Consider the following 11,816-nt stretch of genomic DNA (forward strand, 5'->3'; position numbering starts at 1 on the left):
GGGGAGGCTCTACTATATAGAAATAGGTCAAATTAAATATATATGGTTACAACTTTACTGTAAACTGTAGAACCTTGTTATATTGTCATTTTCACTGTAGAGGATGTGCAGATATTAAGGGTGAGCAAGTTTTACTACTACAGATCTCAACAATGTTGAAACAGTATGGGATCATCTTGATACAGAATGGAGTAAAAGGCAGCCAACATCCAGTGAAGATCTTTGAATGTCCTTAAAGAAGCCTGGGGAAATATTCCCGAAGACAAGTTAAAGAAACGTTTAAGAAACGTTAAAGAAAAGTTTGCCTAAGAGAGTTCAGGTTGTATTAAAGTCTAAAGGTGGTCATATTTAAATGTGACTCCAAAGCTCTGTCTTTACCTTATATAATGTATTTGCATGTATCCTATTTTCCAAGCAAAATAAAAAAAGGCCCGTGTATACGAGCGTTTGTGGCGACGTAAGTTTTACTATTAAGCGGAGATGCCGCTTTTTATTCTGAAAGACGTAAGTCGGAAGTGTCTTTGTTGTTGCTACCGCTGGATCACAGGCGAATCAGAAAATCAATTAAGTTATGAAAAATACCATTAATTGCCTTTCTTTGTCACCGCAGCTCATGAAGAAATGGCGGATCTCCAGACGTTGGACATTTAGGGAAAAACACTTGACACCTAATGGCGTTTTAACCGACGGTAACAACCATCTGAGTCGACAGGAATATTTACGTTTTTTAGGTAAGTTAGCTCGAAAGCTAACTAGTGAAGTTGACATTAGCTGCCCAGCTAATTTAGCTGAACGTTACCATGCTTAGCTCCCGGCTAATACTAAGTAAAGATGGCACTTGTCAATCATGCTACGCACTGACGAGGACGCGCTTTGATTAGACACTCGTAAGATTGTGCGCCGCCAGTTTTCTCAGATCTTACTGTCATTTCTTGTTGTATACTGACATTTACCAGCTTCATGCAACACAAGGGCATGTTTGAACTTAATTTGTTACCTGACTGAGTGGTTTCCTCTGTTGGATTTCAGCACCAGACCTAATGGGCTAGCCATTTTGTTTAAGTAGCTTGGTGGTCTTTACTTATTTACTGTTTACATGCACCAGCTCAAACCCTGATTCACCCGTGTCCTGACAATATTGGTTATCTTTACGAGAATTTGATAATGCCACCATAACTGAATAAAGTGCTAGTTTAGATTACGTTAATATCAATGTAATGCCCCAGCTGGTGTTATTAAAATACATGAAAATAAATCCGGATCCAAACCCTTTTTTCTTATGCCCATGATTCGTCACACTTTATGAAATTTGGCCTGTTAGTTTTTGCATGTTAATGGTATTCTCCTATTATGTTAATTGTATTTTGTATAGATTTCTACGTGTTTTTAGTTATATACCTCGATTAACGTGGTATGGTAATGTTGTACTTTAATCTGTAGAAATGCTGAGAAATACTCTCCAAATATTCCAGGCAAGAATGAGCTGATAGTTGTGGAAGTCTGCAAGAGGACATTGCAAACAGGAGAGAGGCTGACTGGAAGATGCCAAGAAAAAAACAACAGAATCCACAGCCAGTGAAGTGTAGGTATTCAGAAATGTTTTTTAATGTTGGGAACTTGATGCAGACCTGAGCCAGAGTCCTAGAATTATTTGTCACTCAACACCAGGTGTGTCAAGGATTAGCCCGGCAAAGACTCTAGTCAGGCCCACTGGGTAGCTTTGGAAAATGTGAAGGAGGTTATATAGTATAGTTTCACTGGGCCAGCCCACTTAATATCAAAGTAAATTGCATGTGGGCCACAATGTAAAATGAGTTTGACATCCCTCCTGCACACTGACTGTAACTGTAGCATTTTAAATGAAATCTATGTCTATGTGTCTTGATTATTTATTTATTTATTTTTACATTGAGCCTCTTTTTTTTTTTTGCTCACATCTGAGTTTTTAAGGAATTTAAATGTTTTATGTAAATCATACTGACAGACAGTGCTGTAACAAATGTCAGTGTTAGTGTGAACGTTGAAGTCGCTTCTTCCATTGATGTGGTGCTATTTTATGTTCCTAAAATTAGATATTTCGAGTTATTTAATGGCAGAAAATTAAATTTTTCCTCTGTCTTATTCTGAGCAGTAGCTGAATTAGCATGAAACAAACTCATATGTTAGCAGTTGGATGCATTAGAAAGAGTTTAAACTGTAACATAAACTTGATGCCACCAGCATCTTTTAACAACATAACATAAGTAAGTAGTTAGTCTAATTGATGTTGCAGGTTACCTTTGTTTTTTTATAGAATGGAAGTGGCAAGTTTATAGACAGGAGAAAGTGCAAACCTGTAGTTATGCAGTTGCCATGTTTTAGTTATACATAGGGCTGCTTAATTATGGCAAAACTCATACTCTCATTCACATTGGTTAATAATGATTTTGTGATTATTTAACACAATCTATCCCAATTTTTTAAACTTTTAAAAAGGAAAAAGGTATGTCTTTTCAATCAAGTGGATTTCTGAGAAAAAACCCCAAAAGACTAAATAAATAAATGTGAAGTGAATTGTCTGACAGCCTGGTGGGAGTGAGTGTTAGTTTTGTTTTATGTTTTTTGCTTTGAAGGATTAAACATAAGGGGAAAAGATGGAGCAAAATGATAATTTTATCCTGAGGGCATGGATTTGATAGCTGGTAGAAGCCAAAATTATAACGACTTCAAATGTGATTAATTGAACAGTCCTAATTATACAGCCATTTTTTAACTTTCACGTGGCTTTCTTCCACAGGCTAGTATTTTGATTTACTTGACCAGAACACCATAAGGAGATGTTTTATTATCCACCTATTCATTTAAAATGTAAAAGTAGAATCAGCCCACACAGTTACCATACATTACTGTTTATGTGCCAAATGCAAAAATGACCAGTAGATGGTAGCAAGATGCTGGTACAGGAGAGTTACCAAAATGGGCTGTTGAGCTTGATGCCCTTCAATTGGCCTGATTCTAGTTTTCTGAAGAGTGACAGCTGTGCGATACCAGTTTGGATTCCATCAAATTCAAAAAAACAAGTTAAAATTTCACACATCATTACATGTAACTGTAGTACAAAAAAAAAAACTCCATCTGTTTGCTTGCAGATATTTTTGTTGTTGTTGTAGGGTAGAAAAATTCTGATTTTCTGCTTTTGGCTTTTATAGCCATATTTAAATAGATACTGCACTCTATTGCCAAAAAATATTTGATTACCTGTCTTCACGTCCATATGGACTTGTGTGACATCCCGTTCTTAATCCATAGGGTTTAATATGATGTTGGCCCACCCTTTGCAGCTGTAACAGCTTCAACTCCTCTGATAGACTTTCTAAAAGGTTTAGGAGTGTTTATGGGAATTTTTGACAATTCTTGCAGAAACACATTTGTGAGGTCAGACACTAATATTGGACAGGAAGGCCTGGCTTGCAGGCCTCTCTGTTCATGTTTTCTATTGGGTTGAGGTCAGGACTACGTGGAGGCCCTTTAAGTTCTTCCCCACCAAACTTGCTCATCCATGTTTTTATGGGCCTTGCTTTGTGCACTGGTTTGCAGTCACGTTGAAACAGGAAGGGGCCATCCCCAGACTGTTCCCCAAAGTGAAGGGTGAAATTGTCCAAAATGTCTTAGTTTGCTTAAGCATTAAGAGTTCCTTTCACTGGAATAAGGAGCCGACCAACTCCCAAAAAACACCCCCACACCATAATCCCCCCTCCACTAAACTTTACACTTGGCACAATGCAGTTTAACAGGTACTGTTCTCCTGGTAACTGCCAATACCAGACTCGTCCATCGGTTTGCCATACAGAAAAGCAGGATTCGTCACTCCAGAGAACACGTCTTAACTGCTCTGCAGTTCAGCTGTAGCGTGCTTTACACCACTGCATCCCCTGCTTTGCATTACCCTTGGTGATGTCGGCCATGGAACCCCACACCTTGAAGCCATTTTTGATCTAATCTGAAGGCCACATGAAGTTTGGAGGTTTGTAATGATTGGCTCTGTAAAAAGTTAGCGACCTGGTGCACTTTGCACCTCAGCATCTATTGCTGTTGATCGCAGTTGCTCCCAATTTGTTATAATACGACTAACAGCTGACTGTGGAATATTTACTAGCGAGGAAACTTCACGACAGGTGGCATCCTATTGCGATATCACACTGGAATTCACTGAGCTCCTGAGAGCGACCCATTCTTTCACAAATGTTTGTAAAAGGAGTTTGCGTGCCTAGGTGTTGATTGTAAACACCTGTGGCCATGGAAGTGATTGAAACAACTGAATTCAATTATTTTGATGGGTGAGTGAATACTTTTGGCAATATAGTGTATCATGCTTTTATAAATGCCTAAAACTAGCATCCCCAAAACCAAATAATAAAGTTATATTTACTAAAAGAGGGAAATATCACTCCCTGATTGATTTAAGGCAGTATTCTTACTATAAATCTTTTTTGGCTAGGCTCGTGTTCATAGTGAGTGAGATATCATGATTGCCATGGGATGTTTACATAAAAAAGTGTAGACAGCTCAACTTTATAATGGAACAAAATATAAATGAAAAATGTAATTAAATTGTAAGAAGTGATGTTAGTGATTAAATGTTTGATTTTCTGTGACTGTAGTGGATTCTGAAGATGATGTAGCCATTGAAGCCCCAGAAAACCTCCCCTTAGACACAGACTTCCTTCTAGGACAAGACCTTGAGTTTGATGATCCTGATCAGGACAACAAGATTCTAGGCCTGGAAAAGTTCTCAGGTTTGTAAACCATTTTTTATGAATAAATCTAAAGTTTATAATCCTCACTGTTGTATTCCTGCTTGTTGTGTAGATACCCGTGGTTTCTGTGGTTGGTAACTGCACTGCAGCTGTATCTGCACACAGTGCAACCAAACAAACTCATGATGATTTAATAAAGAAGTAAAAAAAAATAATGTAACCACAGGGTATTTTACGCTGCACAAGGAGTTGGTATAGTGCAGGTTCATCTCAATATCGCTGTGATTGGCATTACCTTAGACTGGCCTAATGGTGCACAGTACACCTACAGGGTCTAATATGGGTTGTAGTTTTAGTGGCTCATTCCAAATCGATCTGTGTATTTCACACCATATCTTGTTTGTTTTTTTTGGATATTTTTTTCAACCTTAAATAAACCACATTTCGTGTGATTATTTCACAATAAAAGCCCCCCTGTGTTTAATACAAAGCAGAGGCAGTCATAGTAAGTTAGTAACTTAAACGAGGTCTGATGCGGCACTGGGAGTGTGAACATGAAACCGTGAAGGCTTTCTCAGTTAAAGAAAATGCAAACAGCAGTGATCCAAAATACTCTTTATTGTTACCATCCTCAGCACTTTTATATTTTGTATGGTGCCTCATTAAAATAAGTATAAAACAGATAAAATGTAGAGTAGAAATAAAATGTGCAATGCTTGTTTTTAAAGGTTAGCAGCAGTGATCATAGCACACAATACAATATAAGCCTCCCACCACATAACAAAAAACTACTTTGTAGTGAGTTGCAGTAATTGTTAGTTAAAAGTACATTAAACAGATCATGCAGTGTATATAAAAACCTTGGTTTCCTTTCAGAAAAATCTTAATGATTAATGATAGACTGTATGTAAAATGAACGTAGTTTGCAGGTCGAAAAAGTGAAGCCAATGCCGTAAAACTTGCATTCTTTCTAACGGCCAGCAGGGGGTGCTCTTTTGATTGTAATAAAAGGCTTCTGTTTGTATTGAAGTCTGTGGGAAAATATCCCTTGTATCACCCCCAGTAAACACTTTTCTGATAACTTTAAAGTAATAAGTTCATTTTCTAAATTCTGATCATTATTAGAGTCAGAAAGGACGATGAGCCAGTGGATGCTCATTGGCTAATAAAGTGCCATTCACCATTCGTTAGCCAATGACAGTGCTGTGCTGAAATGCGAGCGTGTTCTCAAAAGGCAACAAGGCTGAACTGTCTGTGCACCAGCATCCTTCACTGTATCTGCTCATCTATTTATTTTCTAATTTTTGTTCTTTTAGTGACTTTTACTTTCCTACTTGTGTAGTTTTTTAAAAAATTCATTATTTATAAAGATCTTAGTGCGCGTTTTATATAATTAGACTACTGATTAAACACTAAATGGACTGGATGATCACACAGCTTGATCTTGATGGTGTATTTCAGCAGCGGAGCAGTGTGAAGCAGATTTGTTTCAAAACAATTGATTATATAAACGTAACATGGAAATAGCATATTAAATAGAATCAGCCATCTCTTTTTTTTCCCTCTGTGTGCCAGGGTCACAGGTTTGTACAGTTTGTCAGTAATGAAGTGTTGTCCCACAATGAATCAGTAAGAGAATGGGAGCTATCAGCTCACATTTCCCAGCATGCCTCTTTGTCAGAGTGATCTGAAAAATGGAAAAGTAGAGAAAGGAACTGAGACACCATTATTATATGGGGTCATAAAAATAGGACTATTACCATCAAGGACACCATTATAAAAGGGCATTTATTCATCATCATCATCATCATCATCATCGTCATCTGCTGCAGCCTCTGCTCCCACTACCCCACTGCCATTATCGTTTCCCCCCTCATCATCATCATCATCATCATCTACCCTCATCATCATTATCATCATCATCAGAAGCAGCAGCCTCGCCATTATAGTCATCATCATTATCATTAGGCTCGGTAATCATCCACGAGGGGTTTCCATGGGCCAGGATAAAAGGGCAGCCTCAGCTCTCGCCTCTCTCGCACTTCGTCTCAGCCTCACTGACGGAAGGTGGTCTCCTGGCCTTCTCGCTTTCCAACGTATCAGACGAAGTCGCAGAGCGCTCTGCCCCGAAGCTTTTCTTTCTGCCCTTCTGGAAACAATATCTTTCTCTTTTTTCTTTTTCTTTTTTTCCTTTGATGTCTGAATATTCTCAGATGATATTTACAACATCTTAAAATGCACTTAACCTTGCAGCTCTGTGAGTATGAAGTGTTTTCATGAGATTCACTACTTCCCTCAGTTTGATGTGTTTTGAGCATGTCTTCTTTTCAGTCACTGCTGGTTTGTGCCGTGTTTAAATTGTGTCCATTAGTTTTGAGTGATTAAGTGAGTTGACAGTGGGTTGTGCCTTCGGATGTCCTTACGCTTCTTTTGTATCAATCCCCAGCAGTATAAAAAGAACTTCAGTCATTTTTTTCCCTTTATGTTGAAATAAGTTTATTGGAACGTGTCGTATTTTAGGACGAATGTCAGTTGCATATTATATTGGCGTTTTTTCCTGTGACACTTTCAGTCACAGCACATTTCTAAACTTAAGGGATTAAGTTTTGTGAATAATAATGCATTTTGTGTTGATGTATTTCACAATTTTTTGCACAAACTGTATATTTTAATTTTAGTTATATGTTATATGTTTATTTCATGATTCCTTATGAAATTGGATTTCTGTAAAAGTCATGCTCTCTTTTGAGCCAGCATGCCTGAATAATACAGATTAATAACAGATACCCAAGGACAGAACTGTACTATGTTCCTCGTCTGTCTTTTCTTTTCTTCTTCTGTAGTTTCTCTTTCTTGAGATTTCTTGAGCTAAGTCATTATTTCCTGTTTAATTAGAGTTACATACTGATTAATACAGGCAGTGCTGCAAATGTAAAATTTGGTGTGACACTTAGGTTTAAGCACAGCTCTGAGAGTTGCCTAATCAAATATTTCTGTTGTCTTCCCTGCACAGAAGTTGCTGCCGAGATCGGTTTCTCCGTGTATCCTCTGGGTGATGAGAGTTCTGCTTACAGCCAGCTGAGCATGGAAAGTGAAACGGACAACTCGCGCTGCACGACGGACAATGGGAGGGAAGACGAAGGCAGAGCGACCCAGTCTGAGCCCAGTTTCCCTCCTTACCTGTCCTGCAGGGGCTGCGGACAGCTCCGCGATGAACCTCTGGGACCTGGCATAGACCTCGTTGGCCCGTACTGCCTTAGGTGTTGCAAAGCCTCTCGGGAAGCTAAGAGTACGGACTTCTGCTCACCTTTTGGAAACATCGGCGGTATCCGCTCAGGTTCCAATATGCAGCTTGATTGCGAAGGGGTGGGAAATGGGATGGGTGACAAGGCGCTGACAGCCGAGGACAAATCGGCTAAAATGCACTCGTGTCATCTCTGCGGATTCTCCTCACGTTACGCCAACCACGTAAAGCGTCACATGAAGACGCACAATGGGGAGAAGCCTTTTAACTGCCCGCTGTGCACGTACGCCTCGGCTCAGCTGGTGAACCTCCAGAGACACCTTCGCATTCACACGGGGGAAAAACCATACAAATGTGACAGCTGCACTTTTGCCTGCAGCTCTCTCGGCAACCTCAAGAGGCACCAGCGCATGCACATACCCTCTGTGGGGGTGGGGCAGGACACATCGCCACGACCCACCAGTGTCCAGAACAGTCTGAAGAGGCAAGGGACCGGGCAGAGAGAAGAGGTTTCTGGTGCTGCAGGCAAAGGTGTGTCTCATTTCTTTTACTTCAGTTGCTGTTGCCAGTGCTGATACACGAAAGCTCATTTTGATGTCTTTAAATCATCTTTGATGCCTAATAACTGTCTAATCTGATTGTGAAGTTACAGAGGTTGCACGGCCAACGTCAAACCTGACTTTGGCAGCCCAGAACAGCGACTACCTGTCAGCCTTTGATAGCCTGAAGGGAGCATCTCCGCCCCCCATAGCAGCTTCCAATCCAGCTCCAGGTCATCAACCTCCACCCCTGCTGGAGACAACAGGCAGCAGCGGAAGCAGAGCATCAAGAGGGGGTGTAGCAGACAGTAGCGGCCTCCCACCGTCACTTTTCCCTTTTACCTGCCGGCTCTGTAGCATCGTCCTGGAAGACGAGGACGGCTCCTCGGCCCAGATTTGTGCCAAGTGTACCCTCGAAATGCTGACTAAAGACTCCTCGTCATCTCCCAACAGCCCCGGCGAGCGCAGCGACAAGGTTTACACGTGCGCCGCCTGCCCCTTTCTCACACACTACCCTAACCACTTGGCACGCCACATGAAAACTCACAGCGGCGAGAAACCGTACAAGTGCCCACAGTGCGATTACGCATCAGCACACTTCGACAACCTCAAGCGGCACCACCGAGTGCACACCGGCGAGAAACCCTACAAGTGCCATTTGTGCGATTACGCGTGCGGGAATCTGGCCAACCTAAAGCGCCATCAGCGGGTGCACTCTGGTGCCAAGCCCTTCCAGTGCGCCGTGTGCAGTTACAGCTGCAACCAGAGCATGAACCTGAAGCGGCACATGCTCCGGCACACCGGGGAGAAGCCCTATAAATGTCAAGAGTGCGGCTACACCACGGGCCACTGGGACAACTACAAGAGACACCAGAAGAAACACGGCCTGGCCACAGACGGCTGGGTGAAAGTGCCGATGACGGGCAACAATGAAGAGCAGGAAGTGAGGAAAGGGATGGGAGTTGGGCTTCAAACTCACAGAAAGGAAGCAGGGGTCGATATGCAGTACATGCCAAGGGAGGGGAGTCAGACAATACACTCATGCTACAAACTTGAGATTGTATAAATTCTAACTCAGCAAAACTAAGCTACCAGCAAGTTGTCCTTTGATTTCCACAGAGCCTTTATATTGTTTTGGTGTGTGTTGGTCTTTCAGTGTTTTGTCAGATGTCTTCTGAGGCTGCTAATTGTTCGTTTGTAGGATCTCACACAAATATGATAATGTGTTGATGTCTTCTAGTCCTTTTTTGTTTTGTTTTTTTCATGTCAAGACAAAAGGACTTCTTTTTCTGTGGAAGTCCACTCCCTGTCTAATTCTGTATGTTAACACACAGTAGGCTAACTGTAAAAATATTCCTCTCACACTGTAATACATATCTGATTGTTCGTTCTGACGAGGACACTACCAAATATTCCTTGTTACATGGAACTGATGCAACTATTTGCCTGGACTTTTAAAGCTGCACTGTGTAGTCTTTGAAATGTTTTCATGATGAAGTCATTTGAATGTTCAAGATTGTTTTTCACGTCTTACATCATTAGAAGACAGAAGTTATTTTGACATGTGTTCTGTTTTTCTACTTTTCCCAAACTACACAGTGCAGCTTTAAGCAGAGATGAGTCCTTGAGCGGGCCATACTGTGCTTTGTTTGCTTTCAGCAACAAGCTCTGCCTTCGGTTTGATGTACTGATGTATGTACTACTATAAAAGTGCTATTTAATAGTACTGAAAGACTTAACTCATCCCTCTGATTTGGTGCTAAAATGCTTAGATGATGGTAAAGAACAGATTAGAATAGAATTTCATTCTAAAACTGGACTCAAAATCATGTAGAAAGTTCATCTTCAGTCTGTATGCGGTAAAATAAAAAGCACAATCTTACACACACAGCTGCATTTTCCAAGTTTGGGATTAAGGAGTAAAAAAATACAAGTGAAAATGAAATGTATGAGCATGCTGTTCAATTATTTATTTTTTTTGCCCCACAAACTTGTATTACATTGACATATCAGTTATTTTTGATTTAAATGATTTCATTGTTTTCAAAAGGTTCTTCGTTTTTAGAGGGAGACCACTTAATCACCTCACCTGTGATTACTGTTTACTGTGAATTGTTTTGTTTTTTTATTGTTTTGGGAAAAAAAAGATGACACTGTTAGCAAGCATGTGAGTGTGTATTGGTTGTTTTCTTTTTCTAATGTGGCTCTTATACACTGCTAGAAGTGCATACTTTATAGAGTCTTATTTTGAATGTGTGGTGTGTTATTTACTTGCCATGGAAATAATAACTGTGATTTCAGATGTACTCTTTGTGAATGACTGTTTTATGCAAGTGAGATGTTTGACAGGTTGCCAACTTGCAGTGTCATGATGGAGCATTGTACCTTTAGATTAGTGATGACATCCCGCAAGTGGCCATTTGTGTCTTTATGCAGTGTCTCATAAATGCCTTAAGTGAGGAACTTTTGAAATAAACACATGGAATTCATTTCATTGAATATCAGATGTCAGACTTCTGATTTTTACTCAGATCTTTGTGACCTTTTCACACACAAGCATCTATATTCCTAAAGACAAAGGCACAAAATAACCAAACATAATCTGGTTTGAGAATGTTGTATATGTTCACTGATTAGTAACCAGAAGCCACTGTAGAAGTACTGTGTGTAAACACATCCCGATGAGCCAGAGTTTATTTCCACAGAAGGATAAGATAAACCAACGGGTTTATATTGGTTTGACTGTGTTTAGAAACAAATGTATTTATAAAATCCTATCAACAGACCATTACTGGATATAATATACTGGTTGGGAAGAAATATAGATAAACTAATCATCTAATCTGCATCTGATCAAAGGTGAAATATGGTTATAATCACCCATTAGGTATTTAATAATAATAACCAGGAATTTGTTATAGCACAGCATTTTGAGTCACTGTGAAGCTGGCCTTTGATCCTTTAGATGCTCGATTTGTTGCCATCAAAAAATAACCAGTTCAGAGATGTGACATTTACAAGAATTAAACTTAGTTTTGAGGGTGTAAGTCGACCAATTGAGCACAATGAACTCATCGATACGCCCAAAAAAACAGTTTGAGATGATCTGAGCTTTGTTACATGGTGTGTTACTCTGCTGTAAGCAGCTGTCAGGTGTTCATAAAGAGATGGACATGGTCAGCAACAATACTTAGGTAGGCATTTAAACAATGGCGAGCTGTTACTAGGGGCTCCAAAGTGTGCCAAGAATATATCCCCAATACCATTACACCGCCAGCAGCAGCATAAACCACTGAT

The 11,816-nt window shown here is 40.1% G+C and overlaps 2 protein-coding genes across 6 annotated transcripts in view; one reads left to right on the top strand and one right to left on the bottom strand.

Annotated features, from left to right (window-relative positions):
• si:ch211-278j3.3 (E3 ubiquitin-protein ligase RNF19B) overlaps positions 1–1,085 on the bottom strand; it is a 35,296-nt gene extending 34,211 nt beyond the window's left edge. The window contains exon 1 of one of the 3 annotated variants that reach the window (XM_005460299.4): positions 998–1,085. The gene's annotated coding sequence lies outside the window, so the exon portion shown is untranslated. Of the gene's footprint in view, positions 1–582; positions 718–997 lie in introns of those variants that run through there. The other 2 variants (XM_013264336.3, XM_005460300.3) reach the window with 2 other exon arrangements.
• znf513a (zinc finger protein 513a) lies at positions 594–11,025 on the top strand. 3 transcript variants are annotated; one of them, XM_013264339.3, is made up of 5 exons: positions 594–731; positions 1,441–1,582; positions 4,641–4,775; positions 7,750–8,511; positions 8,627–11,025. In XM_013264339.3, the coding sequence occupies exons 2-5, from the start codon at positions 1,543–1,545 to the stop codon at positions 9,583–9,585; spliced, it is 1,896 nt and encodes a 631-aa protein (XP_013119793.1). In that variant the 5' UTR covers positions 594–731; positions 1,441–1,542; the 3' UTR covers positions 9,586–11,025. The 3 variants fall into 3 exon arrangements, with proteins under 3 accessions (XP_013119793.1, XP_013119792.1, XP_005460361.1); XM_013264338.3 differs by having other exon boundaries at positions 598–731; positions 1,473–1,582; XM_005460304.3 differs by having other exon boundaries at positions 598–731; positions 1,473–1,582; positions 8,633–11,025.
• Positions 11,026–11,816: the final 791 nt, after the last annotated feature.

The sequence above is a fragment of the Oreochromis niloticus genome, linkage group LG15 (assembly GCF_001858045.2).
Source record: "Oreochromis niloticus isolate F11D_XX linkage group LG15, O_niloticus_UMD_NMBU, whole genome shotgun sequence".
Lineage (NCBI taxonomy): Eukaryota > Metazoa > Chordata > Actinopteri > Cichliformes > Cichlidae > Oreochromis > Oreochromis niloticus.